Here is a 27074-nt window from a genome sequence, read left to right as displayed (position 1 = left end):
AAATAAGAAAAATATGGAAAATATATTGTCAATTCACTCATCTCAGGTACATCTGAGCTGAACAGAATTTATGCCTATCTCTTATAAATGGATATATTTTTTTCCTTACCAATGGGGGATTCTGGAGTCAGTCCCATGCTTTGAAGCAATGCTTCAGCTTCTCTTCTTTTTTTTTCAAGATCTGATTCTTCTTGCACAGGAGCTACTGCTTCCTTCTTCTGATCAGTCTAAATTTGATAAGTTAAAACCTTGTTTATATACAGTATGAAACATTTCTGTGTGCCTAAAAAAGGTATTTTTTTTTATTATTTAAATTTTATTTTTATATTCCCCTTACAATTACAACCCCCTTATTTTGACCCCAATCTCTCCTTTCCCCATCTCCCCACCCCCCACAGAGTGTCTCTGGTTCATAGTTGTTTGTTGATTTTGATATTTTCTTTCTTATAGTTATTCTTTTTCCTGGTCCCTTATTTAAGTTTTCTAGATTCCTGCTATGAGTGAGACCATCCGGTATTTTTTTCTTTCTGACTTATTTCACTGAGCATGATCCCTTCCAGCTCCATCCATGTTGCTGCAAATTGCATGTCTATCTTTTTTGAATGCTGAGTAATATTCCATGGTGTATATGTACCACATCTTCTTGATCCAGTCATCTATTTTTGGGCATTTGGGTTGTTTCCAAAGCTTAGCTATTGTAAACAGTGCTGCTATAAACATAGGGGTGCAGGTGCTCTTTGGAATTGATGTTTCTGTGTCCTTTGGGTAAATACCTAGGAGTGGAATTGTTGGATCATATGGAAGCTCTATGTTTAGTAGGTCAAGAAATCTCCACACAGCTCTCCATAGTGGTTGGACCAGTTTGCACTCCCATCAACAGTGCAGGAGAGTTCCTTTTTCTCCACAACCTCGCCAACATTTGTTGTTACTAGTTTTAAAAAAGGAATTTTAAATAATATGCTAACACTGTACACTTTTAGGGAGGACTAACTTTTTAATAGATTAAAATCATTAAATAAAAATCATTCTCAATAGAGTACCAGTAAGTGATGTCCAAGTGATCCAATGTAGATTCCCATAATTCATGCACTTTTTGACACCATACACTGCTTCTGCATGTAGCCATCGAGGAGTTTCGCAAGTTGTAATAATGTTCTTAAGAGGTAAGTTCAAAAAGGTAAAGTCAACTTATATTTATAATTCTAACTATATTCTAATTAAAGTTGGAAATTGCTTTCCATGGTCAAGAGTTGTAGAAATCTCCCCCAGTGACACAAGCGCTTAGTTACAAACATCAGAACACTGTGAGGGGGAAAATAAGATGGAATTTTTAAAGAAGTAACACATTTTAAGTAAAGGGACAATTTATTTTGTTGAAAAAGTATAAATACCCCCAAACTTCTATACAAAGTCTTCATTGTATTTATGCAACTTTATGTAGGGGATGTTTATCAAAAATATTTCTGGAAAAGGGGTCTAATTTTTAGTTTTTAAACTATAGGTCTTATTTTTAGGATAATAAAAAAATTGGTGGGGTTGATGAAATTAACTTGTGCACAGCACAAAGTATTTTTGTTTCAAAAATTTTGCCAGCCTTTCAGAGTTTTAGCAAAATACTCTAGTTAAACTAGTTAAACCTCAATATTCTCAGATCATTCAAAACATATCATGTGAAGTAAGCCTTCAAGAAAAAGGATGTGTGTGTGTGTGTGTGTGTGTGTGTGTGTGTGTGTGTGTATTCTGAATGCTTATTTCAAGTAGACAACTATTTCTCATATAATTGTAGTGAAATTTGTTAGTAATAATATTCTATGATACCATTTTAACGTAAAGCAATCATCAGAAAATTCCATTAAAAGTCAAACAAATGATATTATCATTTGTTATTACATAACCTGTAATAACAATATATTAGTAGATTCACTGTCTGGTACTACTAAATTACCTCTTTTAAACTTTAAACAAATTATGCAATAGATATCCCTTAGAGGCTACTTATGACCTTCCTTAGAAAAGGAAAATCAAATATGCTGTCAGCAATATTTATTTATATTTATTTATGTATATATATTTATTTATTTATACAAGCACTGGGTACAGTCAGAAATACGGGAGGGTGAGAGCAATCACCAGAGCCAGAGTGGAGAGCAGAACAGGCAGACCGGACGAAGTACACTGCTGAGGGGAGCAGCGGGCGGCAGGAGAGGTCTGTGCGCAATGTGGGACCCTCTCCGGAGGCCGGGGATTGAACCCGCACCACAGAGGCTGGCAGCTTCGCACCCCAGCGCTCAACCGCTGCCACCAGGGAGGCCCAGCACTAAAGGGTTTAAAGCTATGGATACCACTTTAGAAAAGGCCCCATCAGTCTGAATCATGATTTAGTCAATTAGCTAACTTAAAGTTCCAGTCCTCCTATTGTAATGTGTCATAGAAAGTTTCCAAATAAACCATAAAATTTTTCAATTACAGAACTTTACAGTATCAAAACAATGCTGCACATAAATTATACTTAATTTTTTTCTGCTACTGATTTTTCTCCCTAGGAGATTTCTAGAAGTCTTGGCTATTATTTTTTTTTTATTATTTGTTTGTTTGTTTGTTTTGTTTATACATGCACTGGGTACAGTCAGAAGCGCGGGAGGGTGAGAGAATTCACCAGAGCCAGAGCAGGGAGCAGAGCAGGCAGAAGGACTGAAATACACTGCTGAGGGGAGCAGCGGGCGGCAGGAGAGGTCTGTGCGCCATGTGGGACCCTCCTCCGGTGGCCGGGGAGCAGCCGGGGATCGAACCGGCGTCGCAGAGGCCTCGGGCAGCTTCGCAACCCAGCGCTCAACCGCTGCGCCACCGGGGAGGCCCCTTGGCTATTATGTAAGTTATCGCATAGAAAAAAATAGGATAAATGTCACACTTCGGACAAACTATCTTAGGTTAACCATATAAAATATATAAATCTGTCAAAAGACTTTCCATAGGTATGAATGTATATTTCAATATGTAGCAAGTTAAATATCTCCAGCTCAGGATCAAGGTATATTTGCTGTACATGATAAAAAGATGATGCCAAACATCAGAAGACAGAAGTACCTGGTCCACCTTTATGACAGTATCAAACCTACTACTCCGTAAAAATATTTCAACAACTAACACAATAAAGATCATAGTTATATATTTTTTCTTTGCCATTAATATCTGACAAATTATAAGCAGTTCAGATTCTACAATATTCAAATAAATTAAAAAATCCAAACAAGTTATGATATATATGTCATGTTTAATTCCTATTACAATGTAGATACTTAATTCATATAATTCATATAGTCCTAAAGTCTACATATGTAAACTGAACTTTTATAAATCAAATCCTAGAAATGTACTAATCTAAATGAAAGTTTTATTCAGTAGCCAAAAAGCCACATTTTACCAGTTTTGTCATTTTCACATTTCTCATTTCATTAATCATCTATAGTGCCATATTTGTAGTCACTGCTGCTGGATTTTTTACTATTCTCAAAGTGTTACATGAAGGTATAAGTACTTAAAACCCAATTACTTTACATTAAATTTACTTTTAAAAATAAAAACATACTTCCTTTTTTTTCCTTTCTTCTTCTTTTCTCTTCTTTTCCTCTCTGATTTGGGCCAACCGCTGCTTCTTACGCTCCAACTCTGCCTTCAATTCACTTTTGTCCGACATGTTTGTGACCTTAAGATGCACATAATCATTTACAATCATTGCATTGTATAAGCACTCTTTAAAAAAAAATTAAATCTTCAGGAAGAGAACGATTTTAAATGGCCATGTAGTTCAAAGTTCTTTAAAGAGAATATATAAGATCTACTTTTAAAATGATGAGAAATACATATTTACAAGACTTGAAAAACTTGAACAAATCTAAGAAATAAATATTTACTCAGAGCTGAGCCTAGCAGCTAAAACGAAGTTAGCTCTTTAATGTTCACATGCCCCAAATGAACACAACATCTCAATTTTTTTGATGACAACATTACCAGGGCACTGGAGATAAAAAGTCAAAACTGGCTCTAAAAACAGAGGTCATGGGTTTGCATTAAGAAGCTCCTAGGCTATACAGCACAGATGAAATCTACTACCAGAGCTCTTTCACTCATTCTGAGAAATTTCATTAATAAAAAATGAAGTCAGACAAATTTTCTGCAAATTCTCTAAGTGCCATGTAATAGTGATATTAAGGATGAGCAAACACAAAAGTTATCATTAACTATCAAATAAAGCAAGTAAATTTTTAGTCAAAGCCTGACAGACCTAAGCTTATACACCTGATCAGCCGACTCACCTTCACAAAGGCCGAGGCCTCCTTAACTGACCTACTCACTTTCTTAAAACCGCAGGGAAATGAAATTCTCTGTAATTTTGTGCTACAATCTCTGCGTGCAGGGGGCTCACACACACACACACACACACACACACACACACACACACACACACGGTGAGAAAAAAACTGTCAACGCAAATAGTAATGACTTTTATTTGTAAAACAGAGCCAGGCGCAAAGGAGTCACTTTTCCCTGGGATCACTGCCAAGAGGGCGCGGTCCAGACTGAGCGTTCGGGGTAGGGGGCCAAGCGGGCCCCCGACAAGCATCGAGGCTTCTCGACCACCTCCGGAGGGTCACCAGGGGAAGGGAGGGAAACTCTCCCCCGGCCTTCCAGAGTCACCGCTCCCAACTCTCCCCGCCACTCCCTCCTGGAGCCGGGCAGGGCGGCGCTGTCAGCAGGCACTGCCAACAGGCCGTTCGCGTCCCAGTGTGACACAGATCGGACAGGAGGATGTTCAGGGAAGAAGCGTCAACCCACCTGTCAGGTGGCGGGCTGGGGAAGAGTCCGCCCGCCTGCAACTTCCCGGTAACCTCCCTGCTCTCGACCCCCAACGCCGACAGTCGCCACCACTAGCTCTGCGGCTTCCCGGAGCACACAAAGAGAGATGGGCGGCGGCCGCTACGGCGAGCGCGTGGGGACAAACAGCTTCAACAGAACGCGGCCCATCGCAGAATGAAGGCGTGGGGCCTGCGGCAGGGACTTGTAACCCTTTCTTGATTTACCTGTGTAACGCAGAAGCCGAGAGATGAGGAAAAACCCAGGTAGTATAGGGGCCTGAAGTGCCTTCGCTTTGCCAAAAATTGAAAGACTACGCCTAATGTCCTCGGGCTGGATGAGCAACCGCCGTGCGAGCCGTACAGTTTGACATGACTCAGGAGAACTACAAGCCCCAGCTGCGTGCGGCGCGCAATGCATCCTGGGAGTTAGAGGCTGTAGTCATCGCGAGGTATGATGGGACATGTAGTGTTTCCTAGTCTGGCGCGTCGCCGCTGAGAGGCCTTCTCGCTTCACGATTCGGAAGACCAGCTTCCAACACTTCTCCTTAATGTGCGCTCGTCCCTTGGTCAGTCCTCACGATATTGTATGTGTTTCAACTTAAGATCTTTGACTCAACATTGGCCGAATTTAAGGATTAATTTCCAGTGGGGAACCTATGAATTACACTGCACTTTTGGTAAAAAACTCTTTTACGGTATGTGTAGCTGTTTTAGGAGAATAAAAAATGCCTTATAGAAAAGTTTCATGTGACATCTTAGGGAAAATCTGAAAAAATATGTTAATCAGCATTGCAAATAATTCTCCAGTGTTTTGTTGCAATGTGGTAGGTAGCATTTTGCTTTTCTCTCAAAAAAAATTTTTTTTTTGAAGATTTCTTTTTCATGCATACAAGAAGCGGGGTACAGGCCAGATGTGTGGGGGATGAGAGGATTCACCAGAGACAGAATGGGGAACAACAGGCAGACTGACTGAAATACACTGCTTGTTATAGAGCAACCCCGATATTAAACGGGTTCCTGGCTGTGGGTCCTCACCCACACGCTTTAAAGGGACTTATGAATACTCTACTACAGACACACACAAAAGGGTTAATAAAAGGTTTATTTACAAGAGAAAAAGAAATAAGGAAAATGTACAACTCAGGGAGAAAATAGGGAAATAAAGTCTTTAATGCGTCCTACCTGATCCGACGACCTGGAAACCCAAAGTCACTCTCAGAGCTGGCCGGACGCTGTGTGCTGGCCCAGAGCCCAAAAATGGAGAGCCCCCAAAGCCCACGTATCTGCCTTTTGTATCCACCTGGCTGCTTAACCCCACCCTCAGGTCCCAGCCACCTTCCCTTTGGTGGTGATGGGATTTGGAGTTCCCAGTGTCTTTGGCTTTGACCTGGGGTGGGGGTGGAGTCCACAAAGCCTGTATGGAATTTGCTTTGGGACATCCTTTTCCCCCTAACATGCTGAGGGGAGCAGCAGGCGAGGCAGGAGAGGTCTGCCGCGCCATGTGGGACCCTCGCCGGGTCTACCAGGATTAAACCGCTTGAAGCTTCACAGCGCTGCGCTCAACCTGCTGCGCCACCTGGGAGGCCCTCAAAAAATTTTTGAAAGAAAGTATTTTATACTATTGAAATCTAACCCAAACACGAATAATTTCCATAGTTGTTGAATTTTTAGTATAAAACAAAAGGTTATTGGAATATGAATTTTCTATAAATGTATCATTTGATACACATTTACTTTTTTTCATTTAAACAATTTAAAGTATAACTTGGCAGGAATTAAAAGTTAATGCCAAAACAATGCTTTTTTAAAATATTCTAAAAGACATTAACCAAGTCTAGGATTAACATTTAGGATTCAAATTATAAATCCTTTGACTGATGCCTAGGGTTTTTATTTATCTTGCTCGGTCTCTATACAGATAAATACCTCAGAAATAAATTTGGAATCCTTCAGATTTTAAGACTTTCCCCTCTAACCTAAAATTTCAAAGAAATTTATACTAACTTTTAATTTTCTTTTTCCTAATATTTAGTTTTATTGTTAATTTGGAAAATTGTTATTGATTGCCTACCATCTGCCAGGAATGGTGCTGTGTACTGTAAGAGCTAAAATACTTACATTTTCTCAAGGAGGAGGGATGGGAGTCTGGACACTCACCTCAACTAAATATTATGATGGGATTAAATAAGGAAGTGATGAAAACATTATGGAAAAGAACATTTTCATGAGGTGATTCAAGCGCTGGGGCTTGAATATGAATGGTTGAGTTATAGTAACCAAGCAAAGAAGCTGTAGAAAGGTGCCATAGGAAAAGGTGAGAATATGGCCAATGTACAGAGATGTAAGAGGATGAGTACTGGAGAATCTGGAAATAACTCATGTTTGTAGGCTAAGGCAAGAACTGGGGAATGAAACTGTAAGCAGGGGTGAATTCAGACATCTTCACAATGATGTGAACCTAATGACAGACTTTTAAGTAGGAAAATGGCATAATAAGATTCTTTTCTTTTTAAACATCCTTTATTTATTCACATTTTAGGATTTCTCCCCTCAGGTGCTACCACCATAGTTTTCCCACCCCCAAAATACTCCTGGCCCTCCACCACACTCCACCATGCTCTCCTCCTTCCCCCGCCCCTCCTGAGTAGGCACTTTTCAAAGTGGCCTGAAGAAAGGCTGATGTGTGAGTTCTTTTTCTCTTTAGCTTTCAGTTCATTTCCTGCCCTTTTCTACCAACCTCTGTGCCTCTAGGGATTGCCCTTAGTTTTTTTTTTTTTGTTTTGGAGGATTGCTTTGTGGTTGGGTTTGACTAAAGGAGGCCTAGACAAGATTGTCAGCAAGTCGAAAGTGAAATTGGGGCATATCTTCCCCAGTCCTTCCCTCCTCTGATGTTATAGCTCCAGCATTAGCTTCATCCCTCCATGACTACAGCTTCTGCCATGTGGTCCCTCCTCCATGACTCTACCTTTGACTGGGCTCTGACATTTTCCTGTTTTATATCTTTATCACCTCCTCTATAGCTAGTTTCTAAATAACTCAATAGCTCTTCTTTGCTCCCTTACCTCTGTTAGCCCTTCTGTAACTGGCCCTTTCATTAAAGTATTTTCATGTGAATATTTGGGTAAATTCTGTTTCTTGCTGAGACCCTTGCTGATACAGCTTGGTTAAAAGCATGAGAACTGGAGAGAAAAGCCAGGGTAGAGTCCGGGAACAGGGAAGGAAAATGGAAGGCTTTTTGGATGGAGCCAGAAATCATGTGCACAAGTCAATACACTAGATGTAGGAATTAAGAAAAATAGATGAGAGAAACATTAAGATTGTGTAAGAATTTGGGCCTCCCTGGTGGCACAAGGGTTAAAATGCAACCTATGAAACAACGAGTTCAATCCCCAGCCAGCTAGGGAGCAACCCACATGGCGTAGCAGACCTCTCCTGACTCACCTGCCACTCCCCTTAGCAGTGTACCTCGGTCAGTCAGCCAGTTCTGTTCCCCACTATGTCTCTGGTGAATCCTCTCACCCCTCATACCTCTGGCCTGTACCCCAGCTCTTGGATGCATAAATGAATGAGTCTTTTAAAAAAAAAGATTGTGTAAGAATTTTATAGCAATAAAGCATACTAGTACATAGCTGACTTTGCCATGGAAAAAACTGAGAATATAAGGACAAAAAAAACCTTCATTTCAATGAGTGGGCAAGAAGCTAAGGAATACTTAGAACAAATTAAGTTGGGAACCTAGAGGGCATTTGCCTAACTTGGTACATTTTCACATTCTTGTGGGGGTCAGATCACAGGAGACAAAGCCCAAAGTCTGGTTTAGGCTGTGATTTTAAGGAAATGGGACAAATGCATCCTTGATAGAAGAAATCTACCCCTCTTCCAGAAAATTACCCAACAACTTTGTCACTGAGTGGGATAGGAATGCGGAGGCCAATGTCCTCTGACAATGTACAATCACAAGTGGGTCCTCACATGAATTTTTAGCCTGAAATTTCAGCACCTGAATGGTTCATAGAAACATGGTGTGAAAATTGGTTTATACTTTTCCCTGATGTGTTATGCACTTGTAGGGTAAATAGAAGTTACCAGGTTTTTCCGCCCTCCTGCCATTAGCATCTATGATAGACACTTGTGGTCTTACATGCGCCTGATAGTGGCGATTGGAGTATGGTGTGGTCGTGCGTGGGTGGTTGTGTGTGGGTAGGTGCACCTGAGCCAAGAGATAGCCTATCAAGGCGGCAGCAGAGGACACGGTGGTGGAGTGCAGTAGAGACCAGCAAAGAGACCATGAGAGAATACCAGAGAGCCCAGAAAGGGTGAAGATTTGCCAGGGCTGAGAGGCCTGGCAGCCTCCTGGCCCCCCGACCTGCCAGGCTTCCCTGTCTTCCCTGCATCTGGTTGCCTCACTACAAATGGTGTAGAAAGATCATTTAAAGGCCAAAAAAGCCACTGTGGGCTCCAGGACTCCTCCTTTACCTGTCTGCCCATATAGAAAACCTGCTCTGTGCCTTCCTGGCACTACAGCACTCAAGTGCCTAGAAGAAGCAACCATGAATTGTTTTTTGTTTTTGTTTTTGTTTTGTAGGCACTCATCCTTATTCCAGTCTTTGAAGAATTCTGTATAAATTTCAGGAAATGTGAGCTCAAAACTCACAATCTACAAAAAAGAAGACACCAAATGCAGGAGCCAACCAACCAAAGCAACAGGTAGCACAATAAAACCCATAAAGACTTCAGATTTTGGAATATCAGACACAGAATACAAAATAAACGTGGGATAGCAGGATATCAGGACGGTGCTACTAGCAAGTACCTAGAGTTATATCTCCTAAGGTGCTATAGCTCTCTGATTTATGGGTGGGGGTATCTGCAATGACCAATTCCTCAGTCAAAACATCCTGAATCATCTCAGCTGTGGTTCAGCTCTGGTTTGCGGGTTCTCAGTAAATTCTTTTCCCTGTGGGTGTCGGCAGGAACAGAGTGAACTATGAGTTGCTGGTTTGCACTGTAGATAGGCTACTGTCCAGGTTCTGATTACAGGCAAGTAAGGCATGTATGTTTCTCATTTTACATGTGCCTTCCACAAAAGACTGCCTGCAGACTTTTCTCAATTTTCTCTCAATAATTGTAGCAGAGTGGGTGGGGCCTGTATTTGGAATAGAGTCTCAGCTGAGATTTGTTCCCTTAGCATTCAAGTACAGATCCTTTCCCTGGGATGCATACAGTTGTTGCAGGGTCCAAGTGCATTAAATTCAGATTAATGGCTGTATTCGCCATTGTCCCCCAGTGAGGTGAGGCAGGTGTTTTGTGTAATGTCAACTGTAGAGAAGAGCCTTGTTTGTATAAAGATACATGTGAGCTAATCTAGGCTTTCCTACCAGTTTGGGCTCCAGCTGTTCACATCTTGCAGTCACAAGCTCATGCTAACAATCTCCATCTTACACAGACCCTGCAGTGACACTCACCAACACTGTAGACTGTATTCAAACTTTCCTGTTTGGAGGACCGTGGTGTTTTTCATTCTACAGCTCTGGGTACCTGTTTGTTCCCAGCAGTTTAGTCCTTACCTTTGCAGATGTCAGTCTGCTACACTGACATTCTGTCACGGATGTCTGTTCCCCTACTGCTATATTTCTCTGGAGGTAAACCCTTCATCCTGCATACCTGCAATACTCCCCTCATGGGGGTAGTCACCAGGTTCTAAGGCACCCAATGTGGCTGGGAGCTCTTCAGTCCACAACAGACAGATTCTGTGTGGCAGCTGCCCCCGCCCCCCCTTCTTTAATTGTGCTGCTTCAGTAATGCTCCACACAATTAAACTTCAGTTTTTCCTACCCTCTTTGCTTTGTGGTCCCTCTTTATGCATGCAGTGGTCATTCATAGACCTCCAGGCGCATTTTGTCTTTAATTCCATATAACTTTGTTGTAAATATGTGAAGGAAGCAAACCTAGTGTCTTCATTCTTCTACCATCTTGCCAGACTCCATCCTATAGGTAATATATATATATAATCTGTAAAAAATTCTAACCTTAACAAGGCTCCTCTTTATTGTGTATGTGTTATATTCAATAATGAAGTTAAAGAAAAACTAACATACTAAATTGTGGTACTTAAACAAAACAAACATACAAACCATCAGAAAGACATAGCATACATCGAAATTGAAAGAGGAGGAAATGTGAAAGAGTTAGAAATGTGTTCCATTAATCAGTGATGTGGGCATCTCAAAATATTCAAGGGACTTCAGGAAGTCTTTTGCAAGTGGTTAACTATAGCATTTGTAACTATTAACAACATTGCTATAGTTATGTACAATCATCATACATTTTCTGATGAAATTATGTTGAAAAAAGAAAGTTGATGCTGCATTATAGATACTCGAAGCTTTCTGGTAATTATACTTTTAGTATTCTGTGTATGTCATTTGTTCAGTTATAACTTTGCTAAAGTGAAATGTCTCAAATTTAAGCTGTATTTTCCTGTGACCTTTTTAACTGGCAAAGAGCATATTTCACAGAACCTCTAGATAAATATTGTGTCTCTATTATTTTTTCCAAATGCTAATCTGAGCTCCTCTAAGATTTCACGCTGATTGTCTAGTTCCAGAGGTTTCCACTACATTGCCTCTGGGATTTTGTGATTGTTCATCTTTTGCACGCTTACGCCTTCTTAGAAGCCACTTGTGTTTTTATGTTTTTCTAAATACGTCCATTTCACTTTCAGGAAATGTCTTTGATGTTATCGTTTAGAAACATTTGTACAACTAAGTCTTTTCTTCCAACTTTGGGAAAACTATCTTAACTTTACCATTTCCTTTCATGCCTAACGGAAGCTCTTTAAGAAACTACCTTCACTCAGGGAAGTGCTTATGAGCTGACCAGCAAATCTCTCCTCATAATTTAATGGCATTACTTTTCTATTATCCTTATTATTGTTCTAGTCTGTATTTTTCCCTTTGGAGAGTTTGCTGCATTGTTAACTTAATATAGGTTTTTTTTTTTTTTCATTATTTCCTCTACTTGTCTTGATGCACATATTTTCTCTCTTAGTGTCAAAATAAGGTGATGGTGAATTATGAGTCCCTTCTGAGCTGAGGATACTTTTGTAATCTGGTAACCTTTGGCAGAAAGCACATATCCTAGTGAATGATGGAGCACTTAAGAGTGATTCACCACTGAGCATTACAGAAAATAGGCTGAGGGTTCAAAAATTCAAGGCAAGTTCCTTCTCCTCAGCGTGATGTATATACTGTGCTCTCACTTTCCTACCCCCTATTATGTGGTTAAGAGAGAGGAGATAATGAACGGCTTCTTAAAGTTACCGATAATGCACTCAAAACTCTGTTAGGTGTAATGGTTTTAAAAGGTAGAATGAAAACACAGCTAGGAGATCAACACAAAAGGAATCATTTTCTGATAGAGACAGTGAGGCTTGTGTGCCTCTTGCTACACACATGAAACTCCCATTAACTGTAATGGGAATTATGAGTGCTCCATAAAAGGAGTATTTACACCACCCCCCAAGTGTGGTAGGGAGATATTCTTTCTTCCTCAGAATTTCTTGTGTCAATTTGGATTTTTGTAGTAGAATCAAATCTTGAAGTATCATTTTTTAAAAGTTGCTCTTGGATATTCAATATGTTGTCTTTGAAAGTAAGAAGACAACAATGACCAATTGGCAGTTAAACACAGCTAAACAGCTCAATGACCACAGATCCTATATAAACCCCAAATCAGACCCAGACTGATTAATTTGTAGGTTAGAAGCATTGACCTGTAATATTTGTCTTTGAATAAATATTTATTCAACATTTGACCTTACTGACTTTAGGCAAATTTCAGGGTGGTTAAGACTTTCTGCATTAACATAGAAATGAGCTTCTAATTACACAAAACTGTTGATTAACAACATACACAGATTTGCATAATGGGAAAAGAACCTTGGTTTGCTCGATGATCTTTTCAACTATACATGAAAATAGAAATCTTCATCACTGGCAGATGCTTAGCTCTTCAAATGTTGCATATAAGTGTTTATATATGTACTTAAGAACAAATATTTCACTTATTAAATGTTATTGAAAATAAATATATATATATGAACAAACATCTATCTGTACAAATATAGACATACAGAGAAATATTTACACAATGTAACACTCTCCTAAGCCTAAATCATACATCTGCTGAATAGCTCCTAGTGATCCTCAGATTCAACATGTCTCAAAGCTGAACTGTCAACATCTCAGCAATCCTGCTTCTCAGGGCCCTATTTTATCTCCCTGTACAAAACCATTTCTTCAGTCATTCAAACCACAATCCTGCAAGTCATCCTATTTTAAATCTCATATCTTCTATGTCTCTTAACTATTTCCTGGAAGCAACAAGAAAATATTGGTAGTACTAAGTGGGAAGGTTATAACAAGCATGGCTCTAGCTAGCATCAGATCCAGCAGATGGTTTTCATGAGAGGCATGGCATTAGGAAATGAGAATCCAGCCACAGGGACTAATGGTGATGACTTTCAACCAAGATAGCACTGTGCTGGAGAACTACTAAATTAGGGGAAACATTAGGTAGTGGTGAGAGGAAGCAGGGACAGACCCATAAGATGGGCAGTATGTACCTTGTATAGGGATGACAGTCAGGACTTGGTCATACATGATCTGGAAAAGGAATCGGGTGCTAGAAGATTTAAGGTGAGAACTACATTAGCTTTCAGGGTGACTTGAGGCATAATCACAAAGCTGTGAATCCCATGGTCCTTATGTTTTCCTGGCCTTGGCATTTCTAGGACTTTGGGGCCAGAGAGATCATCACATCAGTTGGCACTGGGTGTCATCCATAACCCTCCTTCGCAAACAACCCCTTCATCATTTGAACTTACTGCCTAAGATGCTTTTCTCTGGTAATTGCACAATTTCAAAAACCAATTTTTGTATCATCAATTTGACTGTTTTCAGCTATAGTCTAGGTGATCAAGGTACCTGAGTAAACATAGTAAATTGCATGGGTACAGTCCCCCATCTCACATGGCTGCCATTGTATTTCCAGCCTTGAAAACAAGCATCCAACCCATAGTGGTCACTCAAAGTGTTTGAATTTTAGATAAATCACAATGTAATATAGGGATACTGATTACTTTGGATCTTACAGATATATAATTATAATAGTGTAGATGTCACAAATTATAATCTTACTCTTTTTGTTTTACATGGAACTAGGGTGCAGGCCAGAGGTGCATTGGTAGGGGGATGGGCAGTGGTGAGAGGATTCATCAGAGTCAGGGTGGGGAGCAAAACAGGCGTATTTACTGAAATACACTGCTAAGGGCAGCAGTGGGTGAGACATGAGGGGTCTGCTGCACCATATATGGGTTATCTCCCTGGCTGGGGATTGATCTCAGGCTGCAGCAGTGATAGCACTGAGTCTTAACTTCTAGGCCACCAGAGAAGTCCTGTAATCTCACTTTTCGTATTGTAACAAGGTAAACAAGGGATACAAGTTTGATTAGGTGAGAAAACGCTTTGTTACAATAGCAAGCTAAAAAAAAACAGGTTTCAAATTTTTGTGTTTATCAAGTGTGTTCTTTGATTAACTTTATAATAAATAAATGTTAAATTTTATAAAACTGAATTTACAAAATAAATCCATGCTGATGAAATGCTTAACTTATCTGTTTTACATATTAGGATTTTAATAGTAATTTTATTTTGAAATTAAAAAAAAAGATCTGACCAGCCCTCCAAACCTACTATTCCTGGAAATTCTGTGAATCACACAATATTCTTAAATATAATTCTCTTAGGCTCAAATCAGCCAGAGTCAGTTTTGGTGATTTTATATAAGAATCCTGATGAATATGTGGAGGGGGGTGCAAAGGCATTGGAGTACATTGCCACGCTAAAGGACATTGCAGGTGCTGGCATATGCAAAAGCCCTATAAGTGGGAAGGAGTGAGAGAGTCCTTGGAGTGTTGAGGGACTGAAAAAAAGCAAAAGTGGCTGGGGTTAGTGAGAAAGGTGCTAAGTAGATGAGATGGGCACAGCTGATGAGGCAGGCAAGCAATGGAGCAAGCAGGGGTCCATAGGAGACGCTGGAAATGTGCAGGTCTTACCCTTTCCTCAGCAAGAGTTGACTAGCTTAAGTGTTTTACTCAGAGGCATCTCTACTTTTCAGCAGGACTTTTGGGGTGGGCCTATAGGTTCTGGTAGAGTGGTAGCCTCTCTGCTGTGCCAAGGAATTCCAAATGTTCCTTATGATACTTAGAGGGCTAAGCCTGGGCTTGAGAGCAGATCTCTTTCTCCCGCACGCGAGCTCGCTCTCTCTCAAACTGTGTGACTGAATGCATTTGTAACATCAATTTCATTATATAGTTTTCAGTATTTGTCATATTCCCTACCTGACAGCTAACTCCCTGAGGACAAAATAGGGAGTTGGTGGAATAATTATATTTTTTGGACTAGAAAATGGATTTGTTTGTTTTTCAATTGCAAATTATATGATCTCAGACAATTTGCTTCACCTCTCTGAGCCATAGTTTTCTCATCTGAAAAATGAGAACACTAGTCACTCATTCAGGGTTTCCATACACAATAAATTATCATACAGTGCCAACAACATATTAGGAACTCTGTAAATGTTAGTTCTCTTGTTGCTCAGTGTTCAACTGATTTGAATAGAATCTTTTGCAGTTAGGAAAACAACACAAAATTTTTACTTTTTGTATTTACCTTATTGTAAGTTGCTATTTTGAATACAGATTACATTGCTTTCATAGTTTAGAATTTGATCATCATAATTTCCTTTATCTTAAAAACTCCCCTAATTATTATTCCTTCAGTTCACTCCAGAAAAATACTAATAAAAAGCAATATTGTCATTTTTCAAACACTTCTAAAGAAATGATGTAGAGTATAATTAAAACGCTGGGCCCCAAACCAGAAGGTAGATTTTGTTACCTTGAGCAGCAAAGGAAAATATTACTCAAGTCCTGATTGTCTTTTTTTTTAATGATCTCATTTACATTTTTATTTTTTTTAAAGATTTATTTATTTATGCATATAAGAGCTGGGGTACAGGCCAGAGATGCAGGGGGGTGAGAGGACTCACCAGAGACAGAGTGGGGGAACAGAACAGGCAGACTGACCGAAATACACTGCTGAGGGGAGCAGCAGGCAAGACAGCAGAGGTCTGCCTTGCCACGTGTGTTGCTCCCTGGTTGGGGATCGAACTCGTGCTGCAGAAGCTGTGGACTGCTTCATAGTGCGGTGCTTAACCTCTTGTGCCACCAGGGAGGCCCAAGTCCTGATTATCTTTATCAAAATGTCCCCTGGGCTTTTGTCACTTTCATTTTAAGAACTTAAAGTCATATATACTTTATTAACTTGTCATTAACTGGGCAAATATGTAACTCAGATGTTAAGAAGTTAACAACTTAAACATACTATAAAACAAAAATCCTAGAGTCTCCCAAGTCCCTCAACTTCATCTAATCTAAAGAACTGAAAGTCTTTAGAATTCTTTTGTTTCTTCCTTAGTCCCTGATCCTTTAACATACATTTCCTGATCTCTATGTGCCTCGGATTTCTTTCTCCTGCTTCTTAGGATTTTGGTGTAGTTTCTCTTAGTGTCTGAGGTTGTGTAGATTAAAATAATAAGTTGTGTTGTAAATGCATAATGTTTCCCTTAAAATAGCAAATGAGGAAAATTAGCCAGGACAGAAGATTCATTTTTCTATCTTTTCTATGAGAACTTGCAACCAGTGAGAGGCCAGACAAGGAATGTTTTGATTTACATAAGGGGGTTTGTTTAATGCCATTTTTGAAAACCTACACTCCTTTTATAAAAATCCCTATTTTATTGGCACTATAGTAAGCACTCTCAGCACTGAGAATACCTACACAGCCTGGGTGATTGGAGCCTCCAGTGAAAACATTACCGCAACTTCCCACGGAGGGAAGGGAAGAAGCTTTGTTGCTGCTAAGCACAAATGCGACAAATAATTAACAACTGAAGAATATTCTTATGGGATAATCAGGCCCTTGTAATCGCTTCTTGGCATGTTTGCTTTGGCATTCTAGTCACTAACAACAGTTCAGGTTCTCAGAGAAAAGATTATATGCCTGTGAATACCCTAGGCAAGACAAGTGGAAATGCTTATTGCAAAGAAAAGCAAAAATACAGCAAGATATATTTGTGGTATGTGAAAGGAATGTGTAGGCAAGCACTGGAATGTTCTTTTTGTATTGGTCTTGAGGTGTAATTGTTTTAAGAGGATTTAACCAAGTTGATTTGGAATGCATCCTGTCTTGATGTGAAGGGGAGGAAGCAATGCTCTATTCTGTTCTTTGTTTTAAGTTTTGTGCCCAAATAAATAATTGATTTTCAGATCTCCAAGACTAAACTCTGGTTAACGAGAGGAAATGAAATGTCTAACTCAACAAACAGACTAATGTAGGGAACTTGAACAATTATTCTGGGCCTTATTTAACTGTAGGTTTCAAGTAGTATGCATCAGTGGTTCAGAGAGGATGACCCAGCACAAAGAGATTTGAAAATAAATGTTCACACACTTAACCAGATTAATGTGCGTTGTGCCAGATTCTCTCAGAATGCAAACTTCTCCTGAGTACTTCAGCAAGCTGCCTACTTCAATGTAGGTATGTGTGTCTGTGTTTATAATGGGTGATGGGAGTGGAGTAAGTCATTTGCTTTCAATTCAAACCCAATTATTGTGGCAAAATACAACAAAAATAATGTGTAGACTCTGAGAAAACTAGGGTGGTTACGAGAGGGGATAGGGAATGGTGTGGAGGAATGGGTAGGGGGCTCATTTTGATAGTGTGAGTGCACTAGAACTGTGGCGGTGAGTGGGTAGAGCATATACACCTATGGAAGTGTGAAGCTGTACTCCTCAAATTAAATATTATTATGACCCAATGATAAATCAAAGAAAGCTCAAGATTGGTTATTCAAGTAAGAACACCTAGGTCAATTTTTAGAAGTGATGGCTATTTTAAATCAGCAGTAACAACCAAAACTACACTTAAATTCACATCTGATAAATATGTAGGCCTCTGATGAAGAAGTAAAATGTCTTTCTTTCCATCTTTCCTATTCAGTTATCAAAGCCCTGGAATTAACTCAATAGGATATCAAATTTAAGCATCCTGCATAGTGCTTGGCATCTTACACATGTCTAATGAATGCTTGTTGCTATGCTTTTCTTTCTCTGGATTTCCTTTAGCTTTTACAAATTTGGTATGAATTATACAACTTAAGTTCTTATTCAATGAAACTGCTATGTATTTTCATCTTACCTCCTCAAGTTAGTTTATTACTGCTATAGAAAATTGCCATAAACTTAGTGGCTTAGACTAACGTAAATTTATATGTGGTTCATACCAAATTCTCAATCCCAAGTGCTATGGTTGTTAGGCAAGATTATAGATGTACTGGTTAGTTTTCTTGCACTTGTTTTCTGGCAAAAGAGGCCCTAGTCCTCATTCCACATTTCCCATTAAGTTGTGAGGTTTGATTAGTTAGTTCCAGAGACATATTTGGAAGCAGGAGGAACAAGAGCAGCCAGCCCAAAGAAGCTAGTTAAAGAATGGCAGGATGTTGATACAACCCAAGGAAAAGTAACAGTATCTCTCTATGGCCAAGCATTGACAATGGGTCTGTTCTGTTACAGTTTATTCATTCAGCCTATATTTCTTGAGCATCTCAGTGGCTGGTACTATTTTAGATACTGGGAATACAGCTGTGGGTAGAGTGACATAATTCTGCTCTGTTGTATCCTTTTCAGATGCAGCCATGCAAATTAAGAATGTAGTTGAATTTTCCATCTCCTAATCAAAATCTAATCCAGAGTTCTTACCTGATGACATTTGACCAAAAGTTTCATAGGAAAGAGATTCCTATAAAATTTGCAGTGTTCCCAACTTCTGAATCTCCAGGGGAAAACAAGTTTTATTCCTGCAGTAGTTTGACTTCAGAGTGTTCTCCCATCTCACCATCTCTCCCATGAAGAACTAAATTCCATAAAAAGCCACAGCTACCCTGCAGTAGAAATCAGTCCCTAATGATATTACACTTGCACAAATTGAAATGGGGTTAAAAGCTCAGATTGTGGATTCTTAGATTTCTTGCTAAGCTGGAAGCTTTTATGGGCTCACTTTAAATTGAGAGGCAGAGTTTAGACCCTTTTGTTACTTAAGAGACTGAGCAAATTAGCAAGTCTGAGGCAAATCTTTTTTGATTACTGAACTATTACAAATGCCTCCTGGCCAAAGAATAACCTCTCTCCAGAGGGAAATGTTCAGCGGGACCTTTTGCTTAAATTCATAAAATCTGTTAAAGCAAATCTCTCACATTTCCATTAAGTCAGTAAATTACTTCTCAGGGGAAAGGATAAAATGCTAAGGATAAAATGGCTGGACCATATTAATGATGGGAGGTGGGACTGCAAAGGTGGAAGAATTGATGCTACATTTACGGTGCAGAGGATTTCAGCCTTTTTCACGTGTTGGGCTAAATGTAAATGATGTCACCTTCTCCTCCCCTAGTGAGAGGCAAAGTTATCAGGCCGCAGAGGCTTCATTGAATGCGTTGTGTGGCTGACATTAAAATGACTACAAGGTTATTTCTTTCCATATCTATTCCCTTGGAAATTTTTTTAAGATTTTATTATAGATGGGGAAAATGCATAATGCCATGGGAAACAAAGCCCTAGCTACATTCTTGCTACTGGACTATGGCCATTCTATCTCAGTGCTGATTGAAATCCAAGACTTGGTATCCAAGCCTAATGAGATGCTGGCAAATATCTTTCTGCCCCAATGGAAATGTAATCTTTCTATTGAACATTTTGTCCCAGTGAATTTCATCTGCAATAGCATTTTGCATCTGAATCAGAGAGGTCAGTGCTAGATAGCAGACCATGTGGTGCTGGCTCTGTTCACTTTTGGGAGAAATGGAGCTCCAAAGGTGTTGGAAGTACAGCAGTGAGTCATTTTACCTAATTAGTTCTTTGTTTCATTCAGGTGATTAAAGTTATAACACCACTGCTCAATTTGTTATGTTTCCAAAAATTGGATTTTCCTCCTAAAATGGCCTGCCAATTCCTATGTCCACAGTGCTTCCCAAATATGTAGGACTCACATATTATCTTAATGCATCTTGAATGCTCACATTACATTGCTGTAATTGGTTCTAAAAGAGTCATCTTTTTCTACCTTTTTCTTAGTTACATATGAATGAAGTAGTCTATACTGTGACTTAGACTAAAATTTAAAGTTAAAATGCTTTGTCCCTGTCTAACCATCAGCATTTTCCAACCTTTGAGCACATTAATCATCAAGGAAAGTGCTAAATTATACTCTTGGTTTCTAATGTTGGGAGAGCAGGAAAGAGAGAATCTAGCTAGCGGTCTTTTATACAAATGAGAAGCAATAACAATACACAGTGCAAATATTTACCTGGAAGTTAAATAACTCATTCCATACCTGTAACCAATAAAGCAGGTCACTAGAATGCATGTATGTGTGTATATGCATATTTTTAAAGTAAATGTATGCTAGTCATATATAAAAATTGTTGCTTTTCATGCTGTGCTAATATAAAAAGACTGAGCATTTCACTGCTATGTGGATGTGGCTTTTACAAGTAAATTTGCAAATCAAAAAGGCTTAACATATTCTACTCTAAATTCACTTAATTTAAATAGTGACCGCTTACTGTTTTATGCAATATGATCGATTTAATCAAAAAATGAATAGAACTGCTAGCGAGACTTGCCTATATTAGGAGACAAAAAGATTGGGCTATAAGCCTAGTTATTGAGATTCCATGTGTGAAAGAAATTCAAGAAAGTGAGCAGCTGGTAAATAAAAGAATTTTAATTTTAAGTTAAAACAAGACATATTATAATTTCAGAGTAGTAAATTCACTGCCATAGTATTATAATCTTGCTTTGGATCTGTTGAATAGAGAAAGAAAGTGAAAATTTTGGTATGATGATTTAATGGGCCAATAAAATTTTCTCTGGAAATGTAATTTTTACATGGAAATATGTTTGCAATGTTATGCTGTGTAAAAAGCAACCCAATTTATACAACTGTATATAAATATCACCCCATATATATGACTATATATGGGTGTATGTATTTATTTTCAGTAAAAGTATTTACCAAAATATTAATAGTGGTGATCTCAGAGTGGTAGGGTATATGATTTTTATTTTTATTTTGCTTCTCTTGTTTTTATTTGCATAGATAAAAAAAAATTACAGATACAACAGAAACAAAATACTCTATAGTGCCAAAAGTGTTTTATATCATCCTAAATAAAATCATAATGTCACTTTGATATTAGTCCTTTAAAATTGAGGGTATCCAACCTCGGTAATTAATTCCTTCTCTTGGGATTAAAAAGAACCCCCAGGAAACTGGAGAAGCACCTCTGTTCTTTAGTTCATTGTGGTCTGTGCTCCTAATACTCCTTACCAAGGCCAAATGCTCCACCTAAATTAGGTGAGTGGCTCTGTTGGTGGCCACTTGCTTTCTGCTCAGTGTGACCACAGAGACCTTCCCTGGGGTTTTGCACTGAGTCCTCACGTACCCACTATGCCTTTTAACTTTATGGTAGTGATGATGGGGACTAGGAGGAGACAGGGTTCCTTCCCTGAATTAATAGTATTAAACAAAAAACAACTAAGAATAAAAAGGAAGATATTAGTCAAATCTTTAAAAAATAAATTGTCATATTATGCCTTTTATTTAAAAAATGTGCCTAATACTATTATTTTGAAGATAATGATGTTTAAACTTTATTTTAAAATTTATAAGAAGAATAGCTATTTTTAACACTTTCAGGTGATAAATGATACCAAAGAAAACCCAATTCTTTTCCTTGTCCCTTGGAAACTAAAATTAGCTATTTTTATTTTTTTTAAACTGCTTCCTGGAAGAAGGTGAAAAAGCAGATCCACAGATAAAAGAGACTTGTTCAGGGCAGTCAGCTACATTTCTCCCTCAGTTCACATCTTTTTTTCTCATCCACCCCACCCAACCCTTGTTAGAAATGAAATGCTGGGGCCTCTGGTAGTCAGTGTGACCATATAGCATGAGATTGAGAACCTCTTCCAACTGAATGCATAGGAGGACCCTGTGCTGCACTGAGATCTCTGCACTGCAGAGATCACAGCACTGGCTAGAGATGGTCTAGTGACTGACCACATACAGCCCCTTGAAAGAAGCACAACAATATTGCCATAGACTCTTGGGGGCTAAGGGACCTTTATACCAATGCTCACTGGCATCGGTAGCATCCACCAGATCTGAAAAGAACTCATCTGCAAAGAGACTAAAGTCCAGAGGAACTGACTGTTGAACACTTGACAGTGACACTTGAACCCTCCCATGTGTCTCTTCAATAAGAGAATATGAAAGATTAAGACTCTGAGTACTCATGTGATTGAAGCAGTTTTGCTGGAGGAAGAGAGCTCAGTCAATTATTTATTCAAAACCCACCTCTTATTTTTCTAGACACTGAGCAGGGTGGTAAAGAATAACATTCAGGGGCCTCCCTGATGGCACAGCAGGTTGAGCGCAGCGCTGTGATGCTGTCCGCAGCCTCTGCAGCGCGGGTTCAATTCCCCGCCAGCCAGGAAGATACCCACATGGCGTGGCAGACCTCTCCTGTTGCACCCGCTGCTCCCCTCAGCAGTGTTTTTGGTACATCTGCCTGTTCTGCTCCCCACTCTGTCTCTGGTGGATTCTCTCACCTTCCTGCGCCTCTGGCCTATACCCCAGTTCTTGTATAAATAAATAAATCTTTTTAAAAAAAGAATAACATTCAGATTCAGCCCAAAATATAAAATGGGTGGAGAGACAAGTGCCCCCACATAAAACCTTCCAATAAAAGTCATGTATGCTACATGACTCAAGCGACTATGGGATAAACTCTGTTTTCTCATCTGTAGTACGGAGAATTAGGCTTTTTGGATAATTTGTTGGTCTGGCAGTGCTTCTGTAATCCTGTGATTCTTCTAACACATGAATCTATCATGATTTCCTCTTTCCTTATCTCTGAATAGAGTATTAGGAAGGTTAAGAGATGAACCTATGTTGGGTTGGTTTTTGTGCATGGTGTGAGGTAGTAGTCAAGCTTCTTTCTTTGCATGTAGTGACCCAGTTTTCCCAGCACCATTTATTGAACAAACTTTCTTTGCTCCATTGCATGTTCTTTGCTCCTTTGTCAAAGATTAGTTGACCGTAAATCTGTGGGTTTATTTCTGGATTTTCTATTTGGTTCCATGGGTCTGTGTGTCTGTTCTTGTTCCAATACCATGCAGTTTTGATTATTATGGCTTTAAACTCATGCAATTTGCAGCAACATGGATGGAGCTGGAAGGGATCATGCTCAGCAAAATAAGCCAGAAAGAAAAAGAAAAATACTGGATGGTCTCACTCATAGCAGGAATTTAGAAACCCTAAATAAGGGACCAGGAAAAAGACTAATTATCATAAAGTAAAAATCAAAATCAACAAGCAACTATAAACCAGAGACACACTGGACAGGGGGAAAGGGGAGGAGGGAGTAGGGTCAAAATAAGGGGGGTGGGAATTGTATGGGGAATTTAACTAAGATGAAAATGCATACATTGTTCAGAAATGAAAAATGATGTAAAAAATATATAAAATAAAATAAAATAAATCTAAAAAGAGAGAGAGAGAGATGAACCTAAAGCAACATGAAAAGTTAACACCCAGGCCAAACTTGGGAGATCAGAGCAATCAATTGATAGATCTTGTGGATGCCTTTGTTAAGAGGAAAATTAAACAATTGCAGTGAAATTAGCCTTTGTCAGGTTGGGATTTATTAGAAACAAAAGAGACCCTGAGTATCTACAACTAACATATGAGGCCCAGGAAAGTCATCTTAAGGCCTGAGAGATCCTGATTTATCAAAGAAAGATTCAAATATGTTCAGTGCGCCTTATTTATGAAAGAAAGCACCTGTCAAACAGTATGTATTTATTGACTTAATTAAATGAATTGAATGAGTGAATGAATAAATGATCAAATAAATGAATAATTTTTTTAATCAAAAGTGTTTCAGAATGGATCCCTGTTAAGCAGACTGAGGAGATGTTGGGAGCCTACTGCCCTAAAGGGAGCTGGAGTTTTTGTAATACACCTGTTTACTCTGCATATGGAGTTCCAGTACGTTAGAAGTTCTGCAAACAGAACTTCCCAGAATTGACTGCTGTTCTCTGAGGATGCACTGACTTCTGCACATGTTCCCTACTAACCAGGAAAACTTGTTTTCAGCAGTTACTTATTAATCTGTATAAGCAAAAACACACTTGTGTGCTATTTTCTTGTTCCTTGCTGGGAGAGTGAAATGCAGAGCTGCTCTCGATGGCACTCTCCCCAGCCTTCCCCCATTGCAAATTCATTTAGACTCTGAGTCTTCATTAATGGCCGAGAACTTCATTGGCTGTCTTGTCCACGGCAAGGAGACAGAGAAGGGAGAGTGGAAGGAAGATGAAGAAGAGAAGATAGGAGGAGGAGAATCACCATGCATGGAAGTTGAGCTCTGGTGCAATCTGAAGGAAGACCTCAGCTAACTGCAGAAGGGACTCTGGAACTGGAATGGTCTTGCAGTGTTTTCCAAGTTGGGCCAATGAGACCTTATTCTACTCTGATCAGCTTTGGGTGTGGGCTCCCCATAGAAGAAAGCCATGGACATGGTGGTTTATTTCAGCCGAGGCAATTCCCAAAGAGGCCTTTTGGTAGACCTCTAGTAGTTGGGCAAAAAAGACTGTGGTGGATTTATCAGTGGCCCTAGGAAGGTATGCCCACATCCCAACCCCCAGAAACTGTGAATGGGACCTTTGAAAAAAGGGTCTTTACAATCAACTTAAGGTTCTCAAGAAGAGTTCATCCAGGATTGCTGGGATGGCCCCTAAATCCAATCATAAGTGTCTGTATAAGGGACAGAAGAGGAGACACAGATAAACACAGGGAATAGGCCATGTGGAGACAGAGGCAGAGATTAAATTTATGCAGCCACAGCCTAGGAATGCTTGGAACCACAGATGCTAGAAGAAATGCAAAATTCTACCTCGAGTCTTTGGAAAGAGTGAGATACTCTGGACACCTAGGTTTCAGACTTCCAGCCCTCAGAACTGTGAGAAAACAAGTTTTTGTTGTTTTAAGTCACTTATTTTGTGGCATTTTCTCTCCTTTGAAGTCCTTCTGTGAATGGGGATCTGGATAACTCATCAGAGTTCACCAATACCAGGACTGAGAAAAATGGATTTCTGGTTAAAACTATGAAAACTGAGAAATCTGCTATGGAATATTTCAATTCAGTTCAGTTTCTGGGGGGAGGGACTGTGCACAAGAAGTGCTACGAAATGAACACTAGTGATATTACAATCAGTACACAAGACCATAGAAGTAATCCAAACTCCACGATTGGTCTGTTCTCAGCATAAAGTGACCTAATTAATTGGCAAAACCACTGCAGAATTCCCATAGAGGCAGGGCTTAATTGGTATTCTTTCAGAGAGACCTATTCTACTTGCTTTATATTCAACCTAGAAATGGTATTTTTGCTGTAGTATATCTTATTTCCAAAAAGAATTGTACTATTTCTTGTTCTAATATAGTAACTAAACATTTATAGATTTTTTTTTTACAAAAAATCCAAATTATATACATTGTATGGCTATAACTGCTTATAAACTGTGTAAAGTATAATTTAATTATAGTTGAATAAGAGATTTGCATTTTGTAAGAGAATTTGGTACTTAGCCACTAAATCACTGGAAGAAAAGAAATCAAATTGATATGGAAAGTTTTAAAATATTTACAGTTCAACTAAAATAGAGAAAAAGAAGTCCCAGATTTTTCTTACAGAGAATTAATCTTAACCATTCAGAAATAATGTTCCATCAAGAAAATTGCATTTGTGCTGTTTGAGAGGAAAAGAGAAGATACAAGTCTATGAAATATAAAATACAGAACTGAAGATTTAAAGAAAAATTTGAAAAATCACCATAGCTTATTAGTGAAAAGACTCTTGCCCCCCCTGAAATTTTGATGTATTCTTCACATAGCCAAATTGTTTCCTGGCATTGTTGAGTGTCACAAGGCAGAGAGGTCTAGAATTACTATGTTATAAATGTGACTGAATTGGTTTCAAAAATATTTCAAAATAAGTAGTTATGAACAGAAGATTGAAATTCTCATTTAACAATCGGTATTATTTTAAATGACTGCAAGATTTTTTTTTTTTTTCACATCTAGGCAGTACTAATTGGTCACACTGAACACAAAGAAATGTTATATTTGGAAATGGTAAAAACATCACTTGAACTCAACCCAATTTCTTTGATGCTTTAAGAAGCTTAAAGAAGCTCTTTAAGGGAAAAGAAAGTATATAGCAGGAGGGAACAATAAAGAAAAAAAAAGGAAGAAAAGATGTGGGAAAGGGAGACTAGGGAGATGGAATGAGAGGAATCAAATTAAAAAGCACAGAGACAAATGGGACAAGCATTCAAGAAAGACATTTACAGTCTTATACTCTTCTAGGGAATAGAAAACTGGAGAATACTAACTCATTTTCTGAAGCTAGTATAGAGCCTTGATACCAAAACCAGACAAAGAAGTAAAAGAAAATTTACAGGGCAATTTTTCTCACATACATGATAAAATATTGGCAGCTTGAATTTGGCACTGTATAAAAAAGATAATAAAGCATGGTGAGATTAAATTTCTTTCAGAAAAGCAGAGTTAGGGTTTATGTGTGTGTGTGTATATATATATATACGTACATACATACATACATATATACACACATATGTATTTATAATTAAATATATAATTTTATTTGTAACTTTCTTATTGGGGTTAACATTGGTTTACAACACTGTGTATGATATATGGATATAAATTCATACCCCCTTAGATATGTATTACCACACCATGTCTTCCACTAAAGCACAAACAATCCTCCACCTTAGACCATTGGGATCCCTCCCGCATTTACTCTCTATCCCAACCCTTCCTTTTTTGTGACCTCACAACCTTGTCTGTTCCTATGTTTTGTTTTTTTATATTCTACATGAGTGAAATTATATGGTAATTGTCTTTCTCCTGATTTATTTCATTTACATAATCCTTTCTAGTTCTATCCACGTGCTGC

At 38.8% G+C, this 27074-nt stretch overlaps 2 protein-coding genes across 12 annotated transcripts in view; one reads left to right on the top strand and one right to left on the bottom strand.

The window, feature by feature from the left end:
• The window catches only part of DYNC1I2 (dynein cytoplasmic 1 intermediate chain 2), a 51026-nt gene extending 45759 nt beyond the window's left edge, over positions 1–5267 (bottom strand). For 3 of the 8 annotated variants that reach the window (XM_054699841.1, XM_054699845.1, XM_054699847.1), the window contains exons 1-3: positions 5079–5266; positions 3587–3703; positions 110–227 (exon numbers count right to left, since the gene is read on the bottom strand). In XM_054699841.1, coding sequence (XP_054555816.1) covers positions 110–227; positions 3587–3694 — 226 coding nt within the window. In that variant the 5' untranslated portion in view covers positions 3695–3703; positions 5079–5266. Of the gene's footprint in view, positions 1–109; positions 228–3586; positions 3704–4833; positions 5005–5078 lie in introns of those variants that run through there. The other 5 variants (XM_037523533.2, XM_054699843.1, XM_054699842.1 and 2 more) reach the window with 4 other exon arrangements.
• Positions 5268–5304: 37 nt separating this feature from the next.
• The window catches only part of METTL8 (methyltransferase 8, methylcytidine), a 213352-nt gene continuing 191582 nt past the window's right edge, over positions 5305–27074 (top strand). The window contains exons 1-2 of one of the 4 annotated variants that reach the window (XM_054699853.1): positions 5305–5419; positions 9439–9560. The gene's annotated coding sequence lies outside the window, so the exon portion shown is untranslated. Of the gene's footprint in view, positions 5549–9438; positions 9561–27074 lie in introns of all 4 variants that reach the window. The other 3 variants (XM_054699854.1, XM_054699852.1, XM_054699851.1) reach the window with 3 other exon arrangements.

The sequence above is a fragment of the Talpa occidentalis genome, unplaced genomic scaffold (assembly GCF_014898055.3).
Source record: "Talpa occidentalis isolate TD23 unplaced genomic scaffold, MPIMG_talOcc4v2.1 talOcc4.3, whole genome shotgun sequence".
NCBI lineage: Eukaryota > Metazoa > Chordata > Mammalia > Eulipotyphla > Talpidae > Talpa > Talpa occidentalis.
The sequence above is the reverse complement of the archived record's forward strand: the minus strand, read 5'-3'. Positions and strand labels throughout refer to the sequence as shown.